Source organism: Sphaeramia orbicularis, chromosome 24 (assembly GCF_902148855.1).
Source record: "Sphaeramia orbicularis chromosome 24, fSphaOr1.1, whole genome shotgun sequence".
NCBI lineage: Eukaryota > Metazoa > Chordata > Actinopteri > Kurtiformes > Apogonidae > Sphaeramia > Sphaeramia orbicularis.
Window position 1 is genome coordinate 31,272,348 of NC_043979.1, and position 27,961 is coordinate 31,300,308.

Here is a 27,961-nt window from a genome sequence, read left to right on the forward strand (position 1 = left end):
TAAGTGATTTATCACCATTTATTCTAATGTTATTCTTTGTATTTTGCATTTTTTCAATGAAAATCAGGTATTTTCCCATATTTAGGAGGGGCGATTGAAAAGTTTTGAGCCTAACATGGAAAGGATTAAGATACGAAGACCAAATTTGGTCCATGAAATCTTTCACATATCTTAATCCTATCCACTAAATTTCTTGGTCATAGCAATCTTTTTCCTTGTTTTACAGCTCCCTGAACTTTCTGTATCAAGTGTTTCCTGAAAAATGGACGAACTTGAGTATTGGGCTGTCATTAAGTACGTGTACGACCTTTGCCTTCTTTGGGGTTGGTGACATGGGATGTTTCCATTGTTTTGACTGCTCCTTGGTCTCAGGCTGATAGTGATGGACCCAAGTCTCATCCATAGTCACAAATCAGCCCAATACTCAAGTTCATCCATTTTTCAGGAAACACTTGATACAGAAAGTTCAGGGAGCTGTAAAACAAGGAAAAAGATTGCTATGACCAAGAAATTTAGTGGATAGGATTAAGATATGTGAAAGATTTCATGGACCAAATTTGGTCTTCATATCTTAATCCTTTCCATGTTAGGCTCAAAACTTCTCAATCGCCCCTCGTAATTCACTGATCATGTAGATGTTCATAAAATCTCAGATTAAAGTTGTTATAATATCAGAACCAGAGAAAAATGAAGAAAAAGTGACTTTTTCAACAAAATCAATCATTAACTGAACACAAACCCAGTATCTCCATCCACTGTCATTGATCCAACTCCATGGGTTTTACTGGTGAATCAATGTTGTAGAAGATGACGGTGTTTCCAAGGTAACTACGGAGCCTCTGAACGTCCAAATGGGTCATATCTGATGACCATGAAAAGATGAGAAACTGTATTTTACACCAATTATTTACATGCATTGATAGGATTAGTGCAGTGTTTTTCAACCTTAGGGTTGCCTGAAAGTTCTTGTAATTGATTAAAAAAAAATTAAAAAATTACTAATAAAATAATTTTTTAATAATTCAATAAATATTTCGTAATATTAAAACACCACAAACTATTCCTATAAAAATCAAGTTCAAATAAAATGCAGGATATAATATCTGAGAGGGCATATCTTGACTGACGTGATCATGTGAGCACATGCGTTAGCTACAACGCTTCAACCTGCCCGGACACAGTTGCAGTCAGAAAACTGGACCGAACAGAATATATGTCCGTATACAATACATTATATAGCCTAAATGTCGTCTAAAATTAACTTTTACTTGCAACATTGTAAACTATTACGTGATCAAAAAAAAAAAAAAAAAATTAGTGAAAAAATGTCTCTGTTTTGAATATCTGGGGTCGCCAGAAATTTGTGATGTTAAAATGGGGTCATGAGCCAAAAAAGGTTGGGAACCACTGGATTAGTGGATCAACAGGTATTAAACAGTTACATCAGTGGATGGTTTAGGTCACCAGTGGCTGTTTGGGTCTTTATGGGTTAAACTAGATCAGGAGATGCTTTTTGGCTGTTGGCAGATATTTAGGTCTTTGAGGGTTGAGATATTTCTTTCCAGAATGAATGAGTTGTTTGGTGTCTGCTGCTTCAGCACTGCACTGACATGTATTACAATGGAAGGGAAGCTGTATAAGCCAATAATGTAATAACAACCGATAACGTAAGAACAGCCGATGTAATAAATTTGCTGTTTTTAAAATGTAATAGGCCAATAATGTAATATCTGGCCAAAAAGTCCTGAACCGATAACATACTAGCATTAGGTCAATAACGTTATAACTTATTACGTTATTGGCTCAGTCATTACATTTGCAAAGAATTTTTTTTTTACCAGGCCGATAACGTAATAACCAGCCAATAAGTTACAATGTTATTGGCCAAAAGTTATTACATTATCGATTCTGGACTTTTATTACGTTATTGGCCTATTACATTTTAAAAATAGCAAATTTATTACACTATCGGTCGTTATTATGTTATGGGCTGTTATTACATTACTGGCTTCTACAGAAGCATTAGTAGAAAATGCAAAAAAGACTAATAATGGGTCGTGACTTAAGAAACTGTATTTTTATAACAGATGTGAATAGTTTTGCGTCCATTCTTCGTTAGTGCTGTCCCAGTGTTGTAGCTACGTCCACCACCGTTCTGGAATAGAGATAAAAGTCATCTGGTTTGTTTGTCCAGTTCTTGGGCAACGCTGAATGCAGGATGTAGCAGTAGTGCCTTTGCAAAAATTGTCAGGAGAGAAGTTATTTTGATAGAACATGGGTGCATGAAGGAGCATAATATTAATATATGACTAAAAAAAAACAACAAACCCCCCCCCCACCCAAAAAAAAAAAACAACAGAAAAATTTGCATCTCAGTCAAAACTTGCCATTTTCAGGGTGTAGTTGCAGAATGGAGGTTATTATTTCTCGTAGCGACTGAAATATTCTCTTTTATTTCTGCATTAGTTTCTTATATCCATCCAGACTATGATGTAAATAAGATGAGCATTGAAGCACAGTGTTTGTGGTGAGTTAACACCTCACTGAATAAACACCAGCTCAAGCCTCAGGTATTGTTTAGTCCCGTTTTTTATCGTTATGGCATTTACCAATTTGACTTTACATCCCATGAGGATGGTGCAAAATTTTGTTTGTCCTTTAAAGATTTTCTATTTTAATATATTCCCCCAAGATTGTTATTCTTTCTTCATTGCTGTATTATTTATTACTGTGTCCAAACATTGTTTTTTCTGTTGTGTTAACATGTTGCATTCAGCTGGTTGTTAACAGTAATGTATAATAGGTTATATTTTGATATCATATGTTGGGGATTTTATACATTTTTAACCAATATGGCTGTTTATTTCACTGATTTCAATCCTAAATTATTTATTCAGTTGTGGTATCATCTCTCTGACTTCATATGTGCCCTTTCTTTGCACAAAATAATAATAAAATAATAATAAAAAAAAAAAAACAAAACAGGACTTAGATGCAACAATTCACAAAAATGCAATTCTAACCATCATTAAGTACTAGTCGACACATTATTTAGATAAAATAACTAAAAACGCCTCTGGATCTAAATGAAATCTGTCACGCTGACGACTATTTTTGAACTGTTTCATTAATTTAACACATTAAGACAGCAAATAAGCTCCCATGGTGTTTACTCCTCCTTCAGTAGAAACATGAAACTGGTTGACAAAACACAAACAAGGTCTGCATTGTTAAATATAGCCACAACAGTGACCCTGTCGATAAATACTAATTAGCTCAAGACAATAGAAAAGTATAAATAGAAAACAAAAAAAAAAAACTAAGCATTGTGTTTTTCATTTTAATAAGAACACCAGCAATTTAAAGCTACAAACAAAGTCTACAAGGGAAATTAATGACATCGAGGCAGTCAAGTAAAGGTTTCTGAAGTCCTTTAGAGTCTTTACAGTCTCATAAAGCAAACATGCTTAAGGTAAGAGAGCCTTAAAATGTCCGTACAGAGGATGAAAATGAGGCTGGTGATTTACAGGTGAAGTCCACAGGTGCCGGACCCCGGGCTATGGGATGGCCCGGTTGGGTCTCTTTGGAGGCGGAGGGGGCATTAGCTCCGAGTCCGGGTCGGGCGGGTGTCTCCGGTTCTGGGCTTGGACGCCACAGCGGTCCAGGAACTCCAGCAGGATTTCCTTAGTGACGGGCTCCTGGATGCTTTTACACACAGCTGGACAGAGATGAAGAAAACACATGCAGAGGAGGAAGGAAAAGGAAGGAAGTGAATACAGAGATGGAGAGCAGCTCACCCAGACGCTGAATGATGGCAAATTATGTTTCAATCAACTTCAAAAAAAAAAAAAAAAAAAAAAAAAAGTCCTGTCTGTTTCTGATCTATACTCTGCAAATACTACAGCTGGTTTAGGATCCAGTAGAATTTAAGTATTTTTTATTAATCTGCTTGACATGACTGATGAAGGAGGCTGAATTATTCATGCCTTATTTGTGACAATATAGAGGTGTACTGAACAAACACATGTAGCCTATGTGAAAAACACAAACACTCGCCTTAAGTTTCCACACGAGCATTGAAGGAGAATGCACACAGTATGAGCACAGTGGCCGCAAGTGGAACCCATGTGAGATATTTGATATCCTAGTTGGACGTCTAAGTGGTCCACACACCATCCACGTGCTGAAGGTGAACCAGTATGGCAGATCTTAGCAGCATCACAGGTACAAAGTCAGAGTTGGAAGACCCTCCGTTTTCTCTAAAGTCTCCCTTTTAGGAGCATTTCGGATTCCATGTCAGTTATGTCAAATGAGAGAGACAAGTCGACAAAACCAGAGCAGTGTGCTGCATTGGTTATATTTAAAGATTTTTAAAATGAAATTGGTCTCCTTCACTGTACTGAAAATGAATCGAAGCTAAATTTTTCTGTACTGTTACACCCCTACTGCAGACGGTTTAAGACTGTCATTATAACAGGTGGCCTCGGTGTATTCATGTTTTCTTTGCAATAAAAGTGTCAGAAAATGTCTTTTTTAACAATTTTTTTTTACCTTTGTTTTCAGGAAGAACTTCAATTTCAGTATCTGGCCATTAATTATTGTTATTACAGACAATAAATGCTCAAAACAGTGTGTTTTAGTAAAAAAGAAAAAAAACACACTTGAAGTATTCAGCATATACAGGGGTTGGACAAAATAATGGAAACACCTAACATTGTGGCATCGTAGAAGGTGTTTCCATTATTTTGTCCAACCCCTGTATATTAATCCGAAACAAGTTTAAATGTCCATAATGAAACTTTTTGAGATTGCAAAAATAAACTTTCAACTATTTTACATCTGCTCAAATATGCTTTTTGGTCTGCAACATTTTGCATCCCTATTATGACTTCATATTATTTTTTTTGTTATTTTCTGGTGTTTTTTAGCCTGTGTGGAAGTATCTGAAACAGTTCCTTTCTACTTATAATAGAGTCCACATAGCTGCTGTAAAGTGTTATATAGTGTTGGAAAGCTCAGGATCTCAGCGTTACGATACCGTTTGAATTTTGTGAATAATGTAAATGGTTCAGGACTTACAGTAATTTGAAAGCTGTAAAGTGCAAAATGCAGCGCTGGAGAGACTGCAGTTGTTAAAGGGCTAACTTCAAAAAGAAACACTATATTTCTTCTACTGTTTATAGTCACTGCAGCGCCGCCAAATGGTGACAATACAGTCTAGTCTAGTCACTCTAAACTGGTTTATGGAAATACCTGAAATATGCATCTGTATTCTCTACAGAAAACTAATGGCAATACATAATGGACATTTTGTGGACAGGTATTCCATTAGATGAGGATAATGAAAATTGTAAAATGCAGCGTAACTGCATCCAAAAGTTGCTGCAGGTATTTTATGGCTTTGCAATTCACTTTAACTTATTAAGCCTGGGCCAATTTGTTTCTAGTCAGAATCATTTTAATATAACACATAATGGATTAGCCGACAGCAGACGCTTCATTCATTTAAAACCAGGGATCAGAAAACAGAAAAGGCAAAATTTATAATCATCTCTTAATAACGTGACCTTTAATTTTACACTTTGTGTCGTTCAGTGAGTTTTAGGGGCAAAGAAATAATACTTGTACTGTTGGGTCTGTTTGTGTTTGCTTAGCGCTGCAAAATTTCTCTCATTGGTCTGTCTGTTTGTTAAATGATTCATGACATTTGCAGGTCTTGGACTGTTAGCTTATTTTAGATATTTTCCCATTTAACCTTTCTCTTGTGTTAGGGTTGCCACTGACCCATTTTAGGTTTTAAATGCATAAATGACCCACATAAAATTTGTGTATTGCATCAAGGCTTTTTGACTTTGCCAGAAACCTCTAATAAAAAAACAAACAAAAAAACAAAACAAAACAAACAAAAAAAAAAAACGAAAAAAAAAAAAAAAAAATCACCATATTATGAAATGCTCTGGTTGAATTTATGACCTTCGTGTTGTTAGGGTCAGTTTGACACAGTTATAAAAATAAGATTATAAAGCAATAATTAGAGCCAAAACTGAAATCATAAGTACAATGACAGCCAGCTCCTCTCCCAATCATGTGAATTTTCACTTTGCCTTGTTATACAGTACACCTGCACACAAACAAAACAAGCAAAACAAAACAAGCACAGACGGGCATGTCCACATGTGAGGTCCATTCAATGTAGAGTTGGTGACTGCAGAGTGCACATCAAAGGGTATACTGACAAAAAAAGGCCCAGAGGCTCACACCAAAAATATTAAAACCAATATTTTCATAGATAAGGAAGTCTAACAAGGTAACCAAGAGATGAGACACAAATTGGATGACAGATAGTGTATTTTACAGTTGATTTAAGACATGGGTCAAAACTGACCTGTTCACATAAGAGATGGGAACAGAAACTAACAAATGAGGAAGGTTAAGTGCTTGTTTGAGTTGTGTTCTGCGTTCTTCTGTTTACGTGGATGTATCTAATGTGTAGATTAATACAAGAGTTGCGTAGCATTACCATGGCAACAGACAGAAGCACCTCTTCCCAATAAATTCGAATGTTGAACTCGTTTTTGCTACTAGAAAAGATGATGATGAAAAAAATAACAAAATAGATAAGCAGAGGTACAAGTCTAGATTGTAAATTCTGAAGTCTCTACAATCTTTCCGTTCCTCGCTTGCAGACAGCGAGGGCGATTTCCTTTCTTCTTCTTTTCCTGTTTGAAACCTCTACTACTTCCACTTTATTACATCTCCCATTTTCATTTTTACATTTAAAAAGTGTCCGTAAGAAGTTACTGATAAACACTGACAAATTAATAAACACTTGTAGATGGCTTCCAACTACATTAAATGTGTTTAAATGAATGATAAACTATTTAATGGATGTTGAACCGTTTTCCGCAGCATCATGTAAATGAGTTGTTTTTTATTTTTCTAAACATAACAGTGTTATCAGCTCCAGGAGCAATATAGTGTTATTTATCTAGATTTTAGATTAAAGGTGCTTTTGCCACTGGGAGTCCGAGGCTGCAGCCACCGTGCGCCTCCAGATGTAAACCTCAATAACTCAAAACTATCTTTTCTATCTTCTTCTATCAGTGCAATTCATTCTTTAAATGCATTTTCTCTTGCTTCGGCTACTTGTTTTTATTGCTCCAATTTGTACAGTTGAGTACTGTTTTGTACACTGTGACGCCGGAGTTTAGGAAAGTGCTGCACAAATAGATACTGTGGTAAGCTTCTAGTTTTACATTTTCTCCATTAAATATTACTGTGTGTAGAAGCTGGTAGAGTTGTACATCTCTTGAAGAATGATTACTGAAACCAAACCTATTTTCTCAAAGGGATGAAACAAGATATTTAGCTTCAAGAAACAAGTAAAAATGATCAGTGCGTAAAAACAGAAGGAGAAAAAAAAGCAGAATACTGATTAACGTAATGAATAGATATCAATATTAACATTTTTACAACACAACATGCAAAATCTTTTTATCTTCATCAATAAATCCTGAATACGTAGCTATGTAGCGTTTCCCAACTGCAACAACTGCCTGATTCAGCAACAATTAAAGCAAATGAGAACACTGAGAGTAAACAGTGGAAGGCTGCAGGGTGGAAAATGAAAATAATGATCTGAAAGCTTCTAAAATCCTTCACAGGGTAGAGAGCTGAGTCAGGAGATGATTAGTTATTAGTATGTTAATGAATGAGTTGTCCTAGATTACAGTTTATCAAATTATGATCTAATGTGGACTGAAAATATTGATTAGTGCTGCTTGAACTGTCGTATAGTAGTAGATAGCTACTATGTGTAATATACAGCAGCTTTTCTAATCTGTTTACTATCTGTTATTTACATTATTAGGACTCTAAACGGATTTAACTGCATCATTAAGGAAGCAAAAGTAATGTGTTATGTTGTATAAATGTGAGATGGGGTTGGAATTTAACCCTTAGGAGTCTGAGCCTATTTTGGCCATTTTTGATTTTGCCTCTAAATACTATATAAAGAAATGTTTACTACACCCATGTTTGGTATCTTTTTTTTCAGCACAACTTCATCCATCTCATCTGCCTATTATTTTTCGCTTTAACCTACTATATCTACACAAAAGGACAAAAAACACAAAAAATATAAAATCCGATTTGAAAAATGTATATAACTTATTGCATAAATAACACAAAAGATGCTTAACGAACCTTTTCAGAGGCTTTAAAAGTGAATATTGGTTCCAAATATTTGGTATATAAAATCAAAATTGTATTAAATTAAAACTATACTCAAATATTTTACATAAAAGCATATCTTTACATAGGCGTTTTCTCCGGTTTTCTCACCCCCCCAGTCCTCCCAGTTTCCACATCCGGTTCAGGTGGGGGTCATTCTCACCCTTACCTGTAATGCTAATGCAGTCTGTGGATTAGATTTCACAGATCTGGCCATTTTTTTTACATTTTGAAAAAGGACAAAAAATGATGAAGATATGGTAAGAAATATAACCCCACCTCATTTTCATACTTTTATTCATGTTTGTTTTCTCTGAGTTCAAACCATCATATCTCCAGTTGTATTTGCTCTATCAACATCAAATAAAAAGTGGGAGAGTGTTTCATCTTTGCAGTTTCAAATGCAACTGTCCCCAGTGGTCTACGTGACCGACTTCTGATGCTACGACATGTTGAATATGTCATGTGATTGAGTCACAGGGCCATGACCGTGGACCCCTAAGGGTTAATAAGCTTTGTTCTTCCCACTCCTTTTTGAGCAATACATATTGAATTTATTGTTATTACAAGTGTGCATGACAATTGCTATACTGTCTTCATCACCTTTATTTATTAATGTATTTGCTCTGATATTAGTTCCTTGTACACATAAAAATGTTTAGTTTTTTCTTCAGCTCAGAACAATTAAATGAATGAAAAAAAAAAAAAAAGAACCGTCAATCTGATAAAACTGAACTATAAATAGGAAATTGTTTAGATTGTTTTTGGTTCAAAAGGGAGTAGATGAAGAAAACAATTTGTCTCAAACAAGTGAAAGGAGAAATCTGGGCATTAAATACGAGGCCAGACTGTGTGTGTGTGTGTGTTCCTCTTAGCGGTGAATACACACAACATCTGCCCCTAAACGCAGGAGCCTGAAAAATGAGCCTTTAATCGCAGGTTGTTATTCACTCTGGTTGATGCAGAGACGACTGTGAGATATTAATGAACAACTGTAGGACAGCGAAGGACATAGTCTCACCCATTGCCGTGTCGTAGGAGTTGGGGAAGCTCTTGTCGACTCTCTGCCTCATGAACACCCAGCTGTTGTTTGCGAAGGTGCACTCGATGATCTTGTTGTCGTATGGTTTCAGCTCTTTAGTGGCCTGTGCAGACAAACATGAAGGACACACATGGTTTGTACTTTTACAGACTGAAAAATACCAGGATGTTTTCATTCTCTTTGTATTAGCGCTATTGTCCATCTCTCCCCTGTGCGAGGTAATACGTCCGCTGATGTGACACAATATGATACAGTCCTTTACAAATCTTTCTTGTAGATATCCATTTTCAATTATATCTTCAAATTTAATACTGTTTTTAGTCATATTTTCATCAGTGGCAGAGTATACCAGTGCTTTTATTAGTAATTCTCTGTTTTTAACCAAAAGATATAATAATAATAATAACTTTATTTATATAGCACCTTTAAAAACTGAGTATACAAAGTGCTTTGACAGGCAAAGCAAAAGTGCACAACAGCAGAATAAAAACATAGCAAACAACACAACACAATGAAAGAGATGAGTACAGCAAACATGAAAACATGACTAACTTTGAATGTATCATAGTGGAGAGGGCAGAAATAACATAAAATGCTGCGGTCAGATCAACGTGAAATGGAGTGGAATAAAACAGCATCATGTATGTCAATATAAATGAATAACCAAAACGGTAAAATTAAATATTCAACATTAAAAACATTAGAAAGGGACATCACATGAAGGCAAGTCTATAAAAATGCGTTTTAAGAAGTGATTTAGTCTTAAAATAGTCTTGTTTAGACCAAAATCTTGTTTAAACCTATTATTAACTGGCAGCACATTACATTACCAGAACTTTATTCATATTATTATTATTTTTACCTGGCCTATAAGTGAGAATAAGCAAGTTCTATAACTTTGCTATTTATTGATCTACAGTTCAGATTAAAGTATTACAGTTCTGACCTTGTTTAAATGATTCCAAACAGATCTTTTAGTGACGCTATTGATAACATAAACTGTCAAGAAAACAGGTGATATATGGTTTTACTGTGGCTGATTTCTGGCTACAAACAGAGCTAAGCTAACAGAGCTATAATGTAAACTATCAGCTGATGCAGAAGGTGAAGTTATACAGTACAGTGTTATTTTGATCAATTGTCAAAATAACCAGCTATGAGTTTTTGTTAAAGAAAACTTTGATGATGCCATGATACGGATGTGTGTAAACAATGAGTTTTATACTTTATTCAGTGTGTGATACAGTCTGTGGATACATAGCATTGATTCATTGGTCCTTAGTATGCTCTGGGACATGATTTCCCCCTGCTGTCGAGCGTTTGGAATATTAATACTACACACAATACAACTCCTGTAACTATAATTTTAATACCTTCACATGTACAGGTTTTGGTATCTAGAAAAACCATGCTAGCTTGGATTAAACAAAAATACTTCAACATGCAGCAGGACATACTTGCATTTCAGGGGTAAAGCACTAGATGTAGTAATTCTATTTCTGACAAAGAAAAAGCAATGTTTTTATTCTGACAGCGTTTTAAACTAAAAGCCATCTCTGTCCAAGATTGTTTTTCGAAATTGTTTCAGAATCGTTTCCCTCATTTCAGAATTAGCCACCAACTGTTCTAACATGTCTGAAGTGCATATCGCATGACTAGCAGGGGTGCTGGTAACGCCACAGGACTTGGAAATTGTTAGACTGCTTGAATAACAGTGCGCCTGCTGTGAATGTAGAGAGTAACACCATGATAAAAGGCAGGATTTAAGTGCACAACAGCTGCTGGAAGAGGCAACAAGGATGGAATCGACTAAAACTGGCAATTTATGTTGGATTAGCAGCTGGTAGTCAAGGCTAACCCCCATATGATGTGGGCGTCTACATCTTCATCTCTACAAGACTGGTTTTTAGAGTCGGTTGAATGGAATAGTGGGTTTTGAGACATAAAGATTGTGGAGAATAGGCTGCAAAGCTCCAGTCAACTAGTTGTTACTTAAAGGTTCTTGAGGATTTAAGGTGCAATCAGATTGATCGAGGGGTTTGTGTATCAAGGTGAGGCAGCTGCATCTTTAACGTTAAACCTGTTCTGATTTATACTGAGTGTTAGAGCCCATGAATGTTTTAACATGCTAGTGTTATCATCCTACAGCCAAAAAGGGCAGAATGAACTGATACACAGCAGGTTTGACTGATCTCTATGAATTTATGGCGTCTGATTATTAAAAAAGCTCTCAGAGACACGCTGTTACATTGATGTCAAATGCGGGTGAATCGGTGGGTGGATGTCCTGACCCTGTGTCTCTAATGCAAACCCTCTGCATGAAAGGTTTTTAGAAGACATCAGGCGTTCAAACGGCAGCAAAAATGGGAGTAAGCAGTGCTGTACTGTGCATTTTTATATATGGCTTATGAACCAGACCAGGGCTGTCAAACTCATTTTACGAGGGCTGTTCAATAAGTTCATGGCCTCACCCAGAACAGAACACAGACTGATAATTTATATTTTATTTTTCAACATAATCTCCATTTACAGCAATGCATTTGGTCCATCGATGTTCAAGCGTCACTATCCCATCACGAAAGAATGTAACATCCTGTATTATAACAACCAGTATTTCTGGGTGAGGCCATGAACTTACTGAACGGCCCTCGTAGTTCAGGGGCCCAATGTGTACTCAAGTGGGCCAGAATAGTAAGTAAGTAAGTAATGAAAATGAATAACCATGTGCAACCTTAAATTTCTTAAGGAAAATAAGTGCAATTTCAACAATATTATGTCTTAGCTTATGAATAACACAACTTCCAGATCACAGTGGATACAGATATACAAATGCATTTAGTAACTAGGGATGTCCCGACCCAATCTAAAAGATTGGTAGTGGTTGCAGATCTGGCATTTTTTAGAAGATCGGATTGAATTTAGTCACGAGATTGACCCAATCCAGGCCTGGTTCTAGGGGAGGTCAAGAGGGAGCAATGCCTTCTTAAACAAACATCCTGACCCCCTCAAATGAAAAAGGAAAATGAGCTGCACAACAGCAGAAGACTTAGAGGAATTAGTAAAACATCTCAAGTTTCACTTTCAGTTTGTACGGTTGTATGGTCTGCATGTACTCATTGTGAGGTACGTACAGCACGGAATGCACCCCCTGTATAATCCCTGGAAGGACCTATCCATAGACGCGCGATAGCAGGTGTGGCAAACATAGGGCCCGTGGGCCAAAACTGGCCCACCAAAGGTTCTAATTTGGCCCACAGTATGAATTTGGAAAGTTCAAAAATTATACTAAAGTTAGTAAGAGTCAATGGTGTCATACTTGTTTAGTTCAGGTTCCACATTCACCCCAATTGTGATCTCAAGTAAAATAATAGCATAATAACCTAGAAATAATGACTCTAAATTTAAATCAAAATTTCATAGTAAAAAGTATTGGTATCAGCAAAACTAATCATTAAAAAAACTGGATCGGAAGCAAAAAAATCCAGATTGGGACATCACTATTGGTAACAGGGATTATATAGTTAAAATCACTCTTACTTCTCTTAAGACATTTCAGGTTCAGGTTCATATTTGTTCAGGTTATTCACATTTTATTGTGAAAGGATAGTTAGTAAATGTAAATATCATGTAATTTTACTTTTTTCATATTAAACCAAGAAGGAAATTGCGAGTTGCCATCATTTGCAGGTTATTTGACTGGAGATCACATTGGGCTGTATGTGGTCCCTGAAATAAAATGAGTCTGACACCCTTGACTGTTAATATCTCCAGTGTTATTTCTGCACTTGTTTACTGTTATATATGAGCCCTGAGCCTTGTTGTTCTGAGTCTTATGGTGTTACTCTGATCTTAACTTGTTCTGTTGTATTTATTTTTATTTATTTTACTGAATTTTTTTTTACTGTGCTCTTACTCTTTAATTGTTGCTGTGTTGTAAAGCCCTTTGATCAGAAGCGTTATATAACTAAAAATTATTAGTTTTATCATCACTTCACAAATTCATCTTGCAGGCCAGATTGGACCCTTTGGCGGGCTGGTTTGGGCACACAGGCCATATGTTTGGCACCCCTGAGCTAGACCAAGACATTCTGTTACTTGTCATTTTAATTTTCCTCATTTTGACAGAACAATTACACCAATAACCTATAATAAAATCTAAAATACATTGATTTCTTTTTGCTGCAGTGCTACTTAAGAGTCAAGGCGAACTCTGGTAGGTTCAGAGAGTGTCTGTATCTATAATGTAGCTTTCTACAAAGAGCAACAGTTCCTGCTCCACCTACTGAGGTACACAGGATCACTGACTTCTTACATCATGCTCTGCTTTGAAAACAAACTCGGCTCTACACGCTTGTACACATTGTAACACAGTTGAAGTATATGAAAATGGCACATGATACTGAAGATCAAGCATGAGTCAAAGAAGACATTTGAGCATCTGTTGTTTATTTGTCGAGGGACTGTGTCTCACTGACAGGATTCTCAACACTTGGAAAAAGTAAGTCTTATTGCTGCAAAGAAAGCAGAAAGCGAAGCTAAAATAGTCAAATGGGAACAATGGCACGAGCACAAAACAATACAGTGACATAATGGGTTATCATGAAGCTTTCATCTGCGATTTTCAACAAGAAATGCACCCGGATCTCCATTCTGTTACTGTACTGGTATTTGGACACTTTTAGAAGTGAAGAGCCTGACCTGCAGGGATCAGTGTGAACATGTCATTTCAATCCAAGGTCAGTGAGTGACCACTGCTGCCAGAAAAGCACCAGCGTTTGGCAAGATGTGAAAACACAAAGTAAGAGCTTGTCTGATCCTGTAGTGTGGGGCATCTGGGCTCGCAGTGGGTGTTGAAATCACAGAGGAAGCAAGAAAGTGTGCGAGGAAGGAAGACAGACAGAGAGGGAGGTAAAGGATTCTGGCTCAAGAGAGGAATACTGTTTGTGGCTTTTCGGAAAATAAACTTTATACATCATAAGCCTCCACAGTCCCTGAAAATGTATATTATTCTCCAAAATGCCTTTATTTGATTTTAGTTTGAAGATCGCCTTTGATAAGGTCGACTCTTATTCGAGCAACGGTTCATCACTGCTGGCAGACGAAACTAAAACGGTGACAGAAACACAAAGCTTTCCTGAAGCCCGACGCAGGAAGCTGCCAGAAAACTGAAGGGCAGTACAGGCAGGACGCAGAGCTGCAGGCTGGGATCTCTTCCCGCTGGTGAAGGGTGACATGTTGGCTGCCATTTTTCATCACCACTTGGTACTTAATCCAGCAAAATCTGTCTGATTATGGCACCACACATGTGCCACCAGTTAACAGGGACGTTGCCAGTCAAAACTTTAAGAAGCCAGTGTCATTAACGCAGAAGATGAAGAAGAGCTCTGTCTTTTATTCTTTACCTGGTGAGTTCACATTAGCACAACAGACCATCTGCTCCCAAAGACTCATGTGACATTTGATGACATTTGCAAAATAAATTCAGATTTTACATATCTAAAAAACTTGACGGATGAATGTTTGTATTTTTCTGCTAAAACCTGTTCTACTATTACTGAGAAAAATAATAAAATCAGTCCCATCCTGTTATTGGGGCTGGGTGATATGGCACAAATTAACTTTCTTATCTGTCAATATAAATAATGACCATGAGAAATTTCAGCTCACTAATTATTTGAGGTTTGAAATCTGACATTGCTCCCAATGGAGAGTTGAAGAAAGCAGAGGCTTATTTGGGTTTTTATGGTCAAAATGTGACAAACACTTCAGAAATGTTGACAACTATAATAAAACCTTTCTTTCCTTATCAGAATATATAACATTAGTATTAGTAAAATGACCATAAAACAACGCTGCGATTTATCCAAAAGTTGTCAAACTCTATAAACTCTTACTGCAAAGGAATTATAAGACAACATAGAAGGAGTGTCCTTCTGAAAGATGTGGAAACAGATCACATCAGTAATCAAATAATCGCTCTGTTTTAAGAGTGAAATGGAGCTTGTGCCAACTGGGTTTAAAAGCAAGACATATATTTGTTACAAACAGTAAGAGCAGGTAGTAAAAAAAAAGCAATACATAGAAAATGGTTGAGTAAAGAGTCTCCAATAAATCTTTAATAGATAGAAATAGATGAGGAAATGTACATTTTGGAAGGATTGACATGTGCCATTAAAATGTGAGAAATACTAGAAAAACTCATTCATTTTCTGAACCTGCTTTATCCTCACTAGGGTCACGGGGGTCACTGGAACCTATCCCAGCTACTTGTGGGTGAAGATGGGGTACACACTGGACATGTCTCCAGTTCATCACAGGGCTGACATATAGAGACAAACAACCACTCACCCTCACATTCACACCTATGGGCAATTTAGATTAACCGATGAACCTATCAGTGCATGTCTATGGATGGTGGGAGGAAGCCGGAGTACCTGGGGAGAATCCACGCAGACACAGGTAAACTCCACACAGAAAGGTCCCACCCCCATCGACTGGTGTTAGAATCGAACCCAGGACCTTCTTGCTGTGAGGCATGAGTGCTATCCACTGCAAAACCCTATTGGAAAAACTGGGGGTTTCATTTAGAACTTCAGCTTTTTCTTTTGTATATGTTTATTATGTATGTAGAATGTTGTTTAAATGGACTGATTGAGGGGATGTTAGGACATAAATGAGTAGAAAACCTTTGCCTCCTTAAAAATACCTTGGTTTTGCATGAAACAAGAATCTGTTATCAAACTAGAAACCCACACTATTATAATAATATTTTTAAAAATCATTTTAAAAAACAATAACATTGTTATTGATTTAAAACAACAAAAGCAAGAAAACCAAATATTAAAATATAATTAACTGTGCAGGTGAGAAAAAACTCCAAGACGTTTATAAAATTATTTCACTGTAACAAGAAAAAACACAATACGACAACAGACAAAGAAGACAAAAATAACTGTCAATAAATAAACAAGTAAAAACTCTGAAATATAGTCTTGTGTATGTTGCATTTTGAATATGGATGGATGCCATGATGAAAACACACATACATATACATCAGGGCTCGTGACTGCGACTGAATTACGGTCGCATGCGCCTGAGAATTTCGGTAGTGCAACTGTTTTTGAGATTACGATCGCACGGTGCGCCAATAAAAAAAATGAGCGAAAATTAATACGTGCGCCTAGAATAATGGCTGCAGAAGTAACTCGTCTGCTGAAAATAAACAAGCTCCACGCCCCGCTGACTGAAGTGGAAAATCTAGTCCCCGCCCCCTCGCGTGCGCAGGCGGCATAAACAAAGGGATCAAATAACTCCACCGACGTTTGAAACAATCTCCTGACTTCAGGCGTGGTGTAGACCACAGTGACTAAGGGTACGTTTACACGGCAACACTCCGCAAAGATTTCTCCTTTGCGTTATAAAATCATTCCGCGTTAAGACGCCGCCGCTATGATAACGATCTGCGTTAACATGAGTCCGCGAGGACGGCTGAATACGCTGTAGTGGCCATGCCAGACCAGTAGCTGGCGATGTAGAGCTGTAGTGAAACAGTGGTGGTAAAACAGGCGCCTGCGCACAAACAATTTCCGGTTTAGACAGCCTTTAAATGAGGAGAAGAAGAAGAAGAGGAGGAGGCGGACAACACTATTTACAAACAACAATGGCGAGTGGTCGTACAAAGACGCAGGACTTCTTTGTCTGGACAGACGAGCTGAGCACAGTTAGCAGCACGTATGTTGTTCTGAAACCGGCCATTGTTGTTGTGGTTGTTCCTTCTTTTTCTGCAGCTTTATTGTGTCATAGAGGCTGGCAAACCAGCTTGGAGGCGCTTTACCGCCACCAACTGGCCCGGAGTGGGTTAACTGGCGGTTGTTGGCTGCGCGCGCATGCGGTGACGTCATATTTTACCCCGGAACGCTCCGATTCGCGTTAACACGGAGCTGGAATGCGGAGCGTATCGATAACGTTCCACCCTGGACCCTGGTATCAAAAGTTTCCGAATTCAGGCACTCTAGGCACCGTTTCCATGTTAACAGAAGGCTAATCCGCGATGAAATCTTCCCGGAGTCGACTGAATCCGACGCCGTGTAAACGGCCCCTAAGGGCCTTTAGGCCATGAAATAAAAAAGTTGGTTGTTGCAAATAATGGTGTGATTCGTCTTTCTTCTCCAAGAACCAACTAAAGTACATACCACACATTGACAATTGTTTTGCACCTGTGTCAATGTAAGCTTTTTCTTTCATACTCTATTCAAATACTTTATTCTAGGTTGTTAACATTGCTTAAATACACATAGGAATATTACTTGGTATGGCCAAGAGTTTTGCTTGTTCTCCAAATTTTTTATATAATAGTGGTGCGCCTAGATTTTAGCCTGTGCTCCTAACTTTTTAGGGTTAGGTGCACAGTGCTCCTAGGTCAAAAAGTTAATTTTGAGCCCTGTACATGCACACAACTGAGATTACCACAGCATAATTAAAAAAAAAAAAAGTACATACAGATCCAGTGTTTCCATTAATTACTTAGATTGTGGTCACCCATTATCTCCTGCTGCACTCTAACACAACTCTAAAGCATCTGTATAAATTGGATTCAGCCTTATGGTATTTCTCATCATTATGTCTTCAGCAGCAGCAAAACAACACATTCCACAAACTCTACAGGTTTATGTGGACTAAAACTAAAGAGCTTAGTGAAGACAGATGCTTAAGTATCAGTGTAAACAGAATGAAGTTAACTCAGTAGCCTAGCAGCCTGTGATACTGACATTAATGTTACACAGGTCACTGCAATGCCCTCTGTAAAATACCATAATTACCATAATTATGTTGATGAATGGGTCATCGCTGTCATTTATTTTCTTAATGACATGATCCCATTGAACAGCAGATCATGTAAGAAATTAAAATCAATCATAACCTTTGACTGTGTGATCCCCTGGTCCAAACTACTACTATAAATACTCTGTAATAAAGTTGTTTTCTCCACAGATGGAGTCCTACAAAATCACTGCAAAAACATCATGAATCTCAGTTAAGGACCATGGACAGCTCACGGAGAGGGTTTCATTGGATCCCTTGAAACACTAAACAACAACAGCATTAATTCCATATCAAGTTGTGACAGGAACCAAAACAAACTCAAACAGAACAGTGGACTTTCCAACATCAAACCTTCGACCGTCTGTGCAGAACGCAGACAGTCAACCTGCTTGTGTATCACATATCCGGGTCTTTGTGCATCGATGCATTGGAACTGTGCGCGACAGCATATTACAGGATGTTCGCGCAGATCCCGACACAGATGAGTAAACATTCAAAGTTTGTAATTTCCTTGAATAGCAGTTTTTTTGTATTCCCTGACATGGCTCTGTGACTGACCTTGCCTTTGTTTCATGGCAGACTTAATCAGAACCAACCCAGGGGCCTGCGCCATTGAGGCACTCTGGCCCATTTTAATAAGAAGAAACTAAATGAAAGAATATATAAGTGGGCAGACATAAGATGCAAACACTCCAGTAGAGGGATGGTATCTAAACTAATATTCAGTGTTTCATATGCTTTCAAACATGACAATACATATTTTGCTATGAGGACTCACAATCAGTTTGGACTAAAGCATACTAAAAGTGTAAAGTCTAGACTCTCATATATGCATCACATGTTCTGTCTCTATTATTTAATTTCAAGAGTGAATTATAGCTACACATAAGGTCTTAACCCTTTTCAGACTGCCATTATAACAGGCTGCCTAGGTGTCTTCATGTTTTCTTTGCAATGAAAGTGTCAGAAAATGTATTTTTTGCCAATTCTTTTGCACCTTTTTTTTTCAGGAAGAACTTAACTTTCAATATCCGGACATTAATTATCATTATTATAAATGATAAATGCTTAAAACAGTGTGTTTTAGTAAAAAAGAAAAACGCGAACTTGAAGTTTTTAGCATATTTATTATCAGAAACAACTGTAAATGTACAAAACAAAACTTTTTGAGATTGCAGAAATAAACTTTCAGCTATTTTACATCTGCTAAAACATGCTTTTTGGTCTGGAACATTCAGCATCTATATTATTATTCTTCCCACCCCTTTTTGGCTTCTTCCCACCTCTTTTCAGGCATGTAAATAAAACTATTGTGCTTAATTGTTGACTTTTGTATTATTATTTATGTTTTGCTTGTTCACATATATGATAAATTTCATTACATGTTCAGAACAAATCACTAAATCACATATTTTTTGTTATTTCCAGGCATTTTTCAGCCTGTGTGGAAGTAAAACAGTTCCTTTTCACTTGTAATAGAGTCCCCCATCGCTGCCGTAAAGTGTTATATAGTGTCGGAAAGCTCAGAATGCTTTAAAGTGCAAAATGCAGCATCAAAGAGATTGCCGTTGTTAAAGGGTTAAATAGGTATGTCAGAGCAAAACAAACAACTCAGTGGTTCTACATCTTATTAAATGACGTCAACACAGGGTCTCTGGGGAATATGTATAACACCAATCATTATCCCACGCCCTCAGATTGACTGTCACATCATAACTGAGAAGGGACTTTCTATGATGAGAAAAACAAGGTAATAATGTGTAACCGAAGAAAATGAGGGGGAAGCAGACCTCACACTGTCAATTCTGCCTGTTAAACAAGTATGAATAGACCAAAAAAAAAACAAAACAAAAAAAAAAAACAGTGCACAGCCCACAGAATTGTGTTTACTTCCCAAACTTTTAACTGATTAGTTTGTTTTGTTATGGTACTTGATTGACTGTTATATTTTTGAAGTTTATTTTGTGGGCAGCGCATTTAATTATTCTGACAGTATTCATGATTAATACAATCCCCGCATTTACCAGACAACAGGTGTGGGCAACAGAGATTTGATAAATAAACCGAAAACTAAAGCCTATTCAGTGTCACATTTTCAACTCAGTGTCAATGCGATATGACTGATTAAAACTTATTCTTGTGAAACTTTTTCACTCTCATTAATGCCGTTGGTACAAATTGAGGAAATCAAAGATGAGGGAAAAAAATGCCGTCACATATTTCACCACTCAGCAGGTGAGGCGCACTTTGCCAAAATCGTGCAGCTTCATCAAAGCCGGCGGTCTCCGACGGGGAGCTGCTCTTATCTCCGTCTCTTGTGACGATATCTGTCACACACTATTCAAAGTATTTATGATTAATGAGCCTTACTCGCAGGCCACACACGGCGCAGCACAGGGAGCCGACTATGAAGCAGTGAAGCTAAACATGAATGCAGAATCAATAGTCATTACCTCCAACTTCTGCAAAATCCACCATTTTTAGAGTCACTACTGGAATAAAGCGCACAGCCTGAAGGACGGGCGTCACATTTTTCAGTAAAATGGAAATAAGCGTCCAGGGCTAAACAGTTGATGTTCACTGGGGGCTGATTCTCAGAAATCCGCATGCTATTATCGCCCACTTTACAGCAGAAATAAACATGTTTACAGCTTGGTCTCTATTGTTATGTGAAATGGCAATAATGTTATGTCGTAATAGCAGCGCCTCGTAGTTGGTGGGATAAAAATTATGTGAACATTGAGTCAGTGGATTTGATGTGCTGGACAGGGCAAATTGTGATGGATAGAAACTATGTTAGAATACACACCCAAACTGCAGGTCTTGTTGGGCGTTTCTGGTCTGCAGTGGTTAGGGTGTACTAAAAGAGACAGCCAGATCTCTACCCAATAAAAGCTATAATGTATGATCTGGCATTTTTACACTTTTCTTTTGTAATTTTAAAATGCTCCTAATAAGCGTGTGGCAAACTAAAGTGTAAAAGAAATCCACTAGGTTTTGAAACTCAAAAATGTTTCATTCTCATATATTTCTGATAAAAGTCTGACCAATCATTTTATTCGGTCCGAGTGAAATGATTGGACGAGCCTGGCTGAGCCTATTGTCTGTCATCGGTTGCCACATCCCACATCAGTTGCCAGTACCTCTGAATCTGACCTGTTTCACTGGCGCTTCTCCTCCTGTCTAGGGGTGTGACTGGATAGGACTCAAATGCAAGGTGTTGAAGGGAAAAAATGGATTTATTAACAGAAACAACTAAAGGGAACAAATAGAAAAACCCAATTGCAGCAGTCTGAGTCCGGTGAATGAAGGATGATGATAAAGTCTGGTTTAAGAACCCCTCAGAGTCGGGCATACTTGACTCTGCACGGACTCCACGTACTCGGTGTCACACAATGTAGGATGATGTGAATGCAGGACACTGTCACGAGAAACTGGTATGCTTGACTATGAAACCTCAAATGTCTGTGCTGCTCAAGGTCTGCCTGACTCTGTGTGAGCCTTTATTGTAGGTGATGACAATGATCCAGCGCTGCACAGACCAGACCCTTAAATACAGAGTCTCCTAATGATTAAGGAGCCCAGCAGGTGGATGATGTTGTGTTTGATTGTTGAGGGAGGGGTCCGTGGTCACACCAGAGCGGACCGCAACACCTCCGCCTCTACCTCTGCGTGCGTCAGTGGAGGAAGGAGCGTCAGATCTTGGGCAGAGGGAAGCAGGCAAGGCTTTGAAGGGAGGAGGGTTGCTTGTGTTCAAATTTTTACGAAGTGCTGTGCGACATGCCAGATCAGTAGGTATAGCTTTATACATCTGTGGGAATATAACTGCCAAATATTGTGCAGGTCCCCCTTTTAGCACAAAAACAGCTCTGACTTGAGACATGGACTCCCACAAGTCCTCTGAAGGTATGTTAATGTTATCAGGTACCAAGATGTTAGTAGCAAATCCCTTACATCCCATAAGGTGGAACAAGGGGCTTCCCTGGATCAGATAGAGATACAAATGCTCAGTTGAGGTGAGCTCTGGCTTTCTTTCTTTTGATAGGTACTAACCACTGCAGACTGGGAACAACCAACAAGACCTGCAGATTCATAATATGGCCCTTTTCAGAGCCATTCAGATCCTTATGCTTGTTCATTTTGCAAATTCCAACAGATGAACTTTGAGGTCTAACTTCTGTTCCATATGTGTTTTGAAAGTGAGAAATGTTTTCGTTTTGCCTCCGTACATCATGGTGGATCTGAAATGAAGCAATTGGGATGTGACTAAAGTGTGGATTTGCAGTTAAATCACAAATTAGGTGAGGTGAGGTGCCATGGTAACAAAATAATCAACATTATTGCCACTTCACCTGATGAATACTACCTTATATTATTGTGGCTTCAATTGGCGGTTATGTTGTATGCACCAAGATAAATACTCATATCTCCAGATATGCTGACATTACGTTCAACGGGGATTAAATACAATGTAAACAGACTTTAATCATACTAATTAAGATTACTTGATTACCAGTTCATTTTCTGACAAAACTGGGAGAAAACTAGGGTAAATGTGTTACCTTATATTTCGATTTCTTCTGCAGCTTTCCACTGGCAGACAGGGCTGACATTGTACCTGTGACACACTTTCACTGATTAATTTTTCAGGTACTGCCTTGCTTTTAATAATAAAACATTTTTAGCCAATGCTCAAAAAGTCTCTGTGGGTTTTAGTAAAGTAAACAGGCCAGTGACACAAAATGTTTTCACTTGGTGCTCTTTTGGATTATTTGCTCTTTTCGGGAGGCTGCGCTGATCATAAAAGCTGTCTTCCAAGATTCATTTTAGCCATTCCCTGTAGGTACAAACTGTGTAAGTAATTACAACAATAAGCAGCTCAACTGGAAGAAATGAGCCAATAAAAAGATTTTCATGAGGATATGGACGTTTTTCTAATTACCAGTAAAAGTTGGTTTGAGTTTCTTTTCTGGCTGCCAAGAGAATTTCAATGAGGTAGCAACTGGATGTGCCTCAAATTGCACGTTATCTGAGGTGACTAACAAACCTATAAGCAAGGCTGTAAATATGAAAACTCCTATGTGTGTGTGTGGTGTCCTGCAGGCTATAAAGCAACACTGACTGTGCAGAGGTGGCACTACATGACAGACATATCAGGAGTATTTTTTCAGGCAGCCAAAAGCACACGATGCCATGTCCTACATTGGAATGTAATTACTTTTTTTTTTTTTTTTTTTTAAGCATATTTGCACTCGGACTGACTGTGAAACACCCAGTCACCCCACAAAAATAGCAGCATGAAAGCTGACAGAATGACCTCAGGGCAAAGCAGCTTTTGCTCTGTATCCCTGAGAGAAGCTCAGGGACTGAGCAACAACACACAACCTCTACCTTGTTCAGTTACAAAGCCCAGGGCTGATACATGGGAATCTGGCACAACTCTAACAGAGGAAAAAAAAAAAAGAAGTAACAACTCACTCTACTATGACTATTTACAGGCCTATGAGTCATTTAGATGAAGCAAGATATTTCCATATATTGTAATGATGATATAGAAATCTACGCCCCTGTTCTCTGGCTCTGAATTCCCATATTACCATAATAGAGATGATCTGATCGTTATTGTGGAGTGTACTCGAGAGTGTTTGAGTTACTGTAGGTCAGAGGCCTGTGTGTGATCCCACATAACTGTAGACTCATACTGAGAATATGCACTGAGGCAATCCTCTAACTGTAGCAGAGAAAACCCCTCTGTCAAACCCACAGACAGTGCACTAAGGCTGAGTATAAATGGACAAAATAAGAGGAATCAATACAGTTCAGGAAAAAAGAAATAAGCAAAAAGGCGAGATGACATTTGGGCGAGAAAGGTTTGCATAAAAGAACACTTCATTTTTCAAAGTTAAAGTCTTAATATTCATACACTGTGGTTCAAACCCATGATAACTGTTACTGTTTAGATTAATCTGGCAATTCAGTCATTAATGTTTTGGTTTACCAGTGTCAGAACTGATCCAACAGTTACTGCAGGTTTTTAACCACTTTGGTATCTGAATGTCTTACAAAGCAAAGAAAAGCACAAACACCTAAGGGTTTTTTTCTTTTCTTTTGCAAGTGATTATTCCACACTTCAATGCATTTTTTTTTCAACTGTTGTTTTTGTTCTGATACTTTCAAACAGAGCACGGATATTAAACTGTGAAAAATCAACACTTTACTCAGACGAGTGAAGTTTTGGAGCTTTTGCACAAGAACAAAAGTGTCAACAAACACATTGCACACTGTTGTCTCAGTCATCACTGTCACGCCACCTTGTATTACACAAAAAAAGAAATGGAGCAGCATCACTGATCAGGATAGAGAGGAGATTATGTAACTTTATGTCATATTGTTCAAAAACTGGAGATTGTTTTTTTGCCTCGGCACAGAAAACAGATGACACACAATGATTATTAGAGCACTAGAGCAATTCTCTTGGAAATTTAATACAAGAGCCCTTCAACATGACCTTCTGATACTCAGTTTTTTGAATACTTATATTATTTCTTGTTATTGAGGGAATTAGATTTCTGTTGTCAGTGACTAAAAAAAACCCCTCTCTCTTTATTAAATTTGTGAAGCACACATTCCATGTGTCTTTTGCCCCATTTTCTCCTCACATTTGCAAAACCTTGGTAGTGTTACACATGACATTTGTGACAAATGCTGACAGTGGTCCTTCTTTACACATGCTGGCTTCACATCATAAATACTACAACTCTCAAAAATTCACATTGCCATCAGTTTATATAGTTTTGTTTTTCATGTTGTTTGTCACATTCTAAACATGCAAAGGCCTATACACCGGAAAACCAGAGCATATTTAACTTTTTTAAGGAGTTAAGGCTTCTTTTAAGACCATCTACATTTTTTTTGTGTCAGTTGAGTAAGACTGTCACAGCTGCGGAACAGAGGTCTGTATTTTAATTTTTTTCCCTAACAGACTGTGGCTCTTGCAGCTTTAATTAGGGATTACTCGATATAAGACACTGACTATTTATACACTATATTGCCAAAAGTATTTGCTCACCTGCCTTGACTCGCATATGAATTTAAGTGACATCCTATTTCTAGTCTATGGGGTTCAATATGACGTCGGTCCACCCTTTGCAGCTATAACAGCTTCCACTCTTCTGGGAAGGCTGTCCACAAGGTTTAGGAGTGTGTTCATGGGAATTTTTGACCATTCTTCCAGAAGCGCATTTGTGAGATCACACACTGATGTTGGACGAGAAGGCCTGGCTCTCAGTCTCCGCTCTAATTCATCCCAAAGGTGTTCTGTCGGGTCAAGGTCAGGACTCTGTGCAGGCCAGTCCAGTTCATCCACACCAGACTCTGTCATCCATGTCTTTATGGACCTTGCTTTGTGCACTGGTGCACAGTCATGTTGGAAGAGGAAGGGGCCAGCTCCAAACTGTTCCCACAAAGTTGGGAACATGGAATTGTCCCAAATGTCTTGGTATGCTGAAGCATTCACAGTTCCTTTCACTGAAACTAAGGGGCCAAGCCCAGCTCCTGAAAAACAACCCCACACTATAATCCCCCCACCACCAAACTTTACACTTGGCACAATGCGGTCCGACAAGTATCGTTCTCCTGGCGACCGCCAAACCCAGACCCGCTCATCAGATTGCCAGATGGAGAAGCGCGATTCGTCACCTCAAAGAATGCGCCTCCACTGCTCTAGAGTCCAGTGGTGGCGTGCTTTACACCACTGCATCCGGTGCTTTGCATTGCACTTGGTGATGTATGGCTTGGATGCAGCTGCTTGGCCATGGAAACCCATTCCATGAAGCTCTCTGCGCACTGTTCTTGAGCTAATCTGAAGGCCACATGAAGTTTGGAGGCCGATTGACTCTGCAGAAAGCTGGCGACCTCTTCGCACTATGCACCTCAGCATCCGCTGACCCCGCTCCGTCAGTTTACGTGGCCTACCACTTCGTGGCTGAGTTGCTGTCGTTCCCAAACACTTCCACTTTCTTATAATACAGCTGACAGTTGACTGTGGAATATTTAGGAACAAGGAAATTTCACGACTGGATTTGTTGCACAGGTGGCATCCTATCACAGTTCCACGCTGGAATTCACTGAGCCCCTGAGAACGACCCATTCTTTCACAAATGTTTGTAAAAGCAGTCTGCATGCCTAGGTGCTTGATTTTATACACCTGTGGCCATGGAAGGGATTGGAACACCTGATTCTGATTATTTGGATGGGTGAGCCAATACTTTTGGCAATATAGTGTATATTCTAAAGACATCTGTGGTTCGGACTTTGGTATAGTCATTTGTTTTGTGAATTTTCATGGGTCCGGTTCAAAATGAGCTGTTCATATATCCAATGTAGGAACAATAAGGGTTAAAAATGATGATGGGAATGATTCAAGTGTTTGGCTGGAGGTTTCTAATGCTCTGTTATTGTAAAGTTGTACCTCTGTAGTTGCTGAAGTACTCTCCAAGACAGTGTTTCCCAACCTTTTTGAGCTGCGGCACATATTTAACATTAGAAAAATCACAAGGCACACAACCAAACAAAAATGTCACATCTAGTCTCAATTTACTCATTCAATGTGAAACCTGGGCCTGTTTAGTTGAACACAAAGCTGATATTCTTGCAGGAATTTACGAAAGAAGTAGGCTGTTTGGAACGAGAAAGCTGAGAGGGGTGTGTCAGCGACCCCTCGGACGGACCCCCAGCTTACGAATTGAGATCCATATAATAGAGGCATGTCCCCCCACCCCAACTCGAACCACAGGTTCCATGGGTAACCCACTGATCCACGCATCACTAGTGAGGAGGGCTTTATGAACAGAACGCACCGCATTGGGGCCGGTTCACTTTCATTTTCACTTTGCAAAGGAAAACTGTTATTGTAGAGTGGATCATTGCTATGTGCAGTCATACGTATCTATATCACGCCGCTCTCTGGAGTACCAATCATTTGAAAGTGGATAATCTTCCACAGTGGTTTGGAAACACTGCTCTAGGATGTATTAAGAAACATCTCCATCTTTATTTGAGACTTTACTGTAAATGAACCAACTTCACTTAACAGCTTCCAACTGCTATAAATCTTCATGTCTCACAGTAACAGATGAAGAATAATCCTACTTGAGCTAAATAATGAGGGCCTTCTTTAAAATTCTGGCAGTGTATTTTTTGCTACATGCCTTCAACAAGACTAAGCTGTTGTGCCTTGCTAAAGGGAAACTGCAAGAGCACAGGGGGCTTTAGTTATCTGGCACAGGGCTGAATTGAACAAAACAACACATTTACTTTCTCACCTTCATCTTTGCAAAGGGCCTGTCATAGTTGCCGACGTACAGCAAGCCGACAGTCTGTGGAACCAGCCTACAAAGACAAAAAGATCATGGTTAACACCCACAACAGACTGAGCACTGGGTCTCAATACAAAGAGTATCCGAGTGGTAACAACGGTGCAATGGAATTGCTACTCTGCCTCCATTTTCCAGCTAGTAACAGAACAGCAGAGATGTGAGATTACACCTCTGAGCCCTTTCTGTCTCTTAGCACAGCTTGATGTTTCTAAATTTACAAAGACAGCCATGGTATGGGCACATTTAGAGTCTTAGGCAATAAAAAAATACAGATATTAGACAGTGAAATGTGGCTATTATACTGTATCTTCGAGGGCTGACTGTTAACCCTCAGCTAGTGAAGTCTTCAGTGTCTGTATTTCAGTGCTTTACATGATTTGTCCAAGCAGTATTTGTGTCTCATCCTAGAGATCACGCCCAACAGATGTCTTAATCACACACTGCTTCCTTATGTCCTTCCACTAAAAACACCCCCAATGTGCCTGTT

The 27,961-nt window shown here is 38.5% G+C and overlaps 1 protein-coding gene across 2 annotated transcripts in view; it reads right to left on the bottom strand.

Annotated features, from left to right (window-relative positions):
- Positions 1-3,320: 3,320 nt before the first annotated feature.
- rngtt (RNA guanylyltransferase and 5'-phosphatase) overlaps positions 3,321-27,961 on the bottom strand; it is a 131,790-nt gene continuing 107,149 nt past the window's right edge. For both annotated transcript variants that reach the window (XM_030128823.1, XM_030128822.1), the window contains 3 exons: positions 27,421-27,487; positions 9,254-9,377; positions 3,321-3,718 (listed from right to left, as the gene is read on the bottom strand). In XM_030128823.1, the coding sequence (XP_029984683.1) occupies positions 3,558-3,718; positions 9,254-9,377; positions 27,421-27,487 (352 nt within the window). In that variant the 3' untranslated portion in view covers positions 3,321-3,557. The remainder of the gene's footprint in view (positions 3,719-9,253; positions 9,378-27,420; positions 27,488-27,961) is intronic.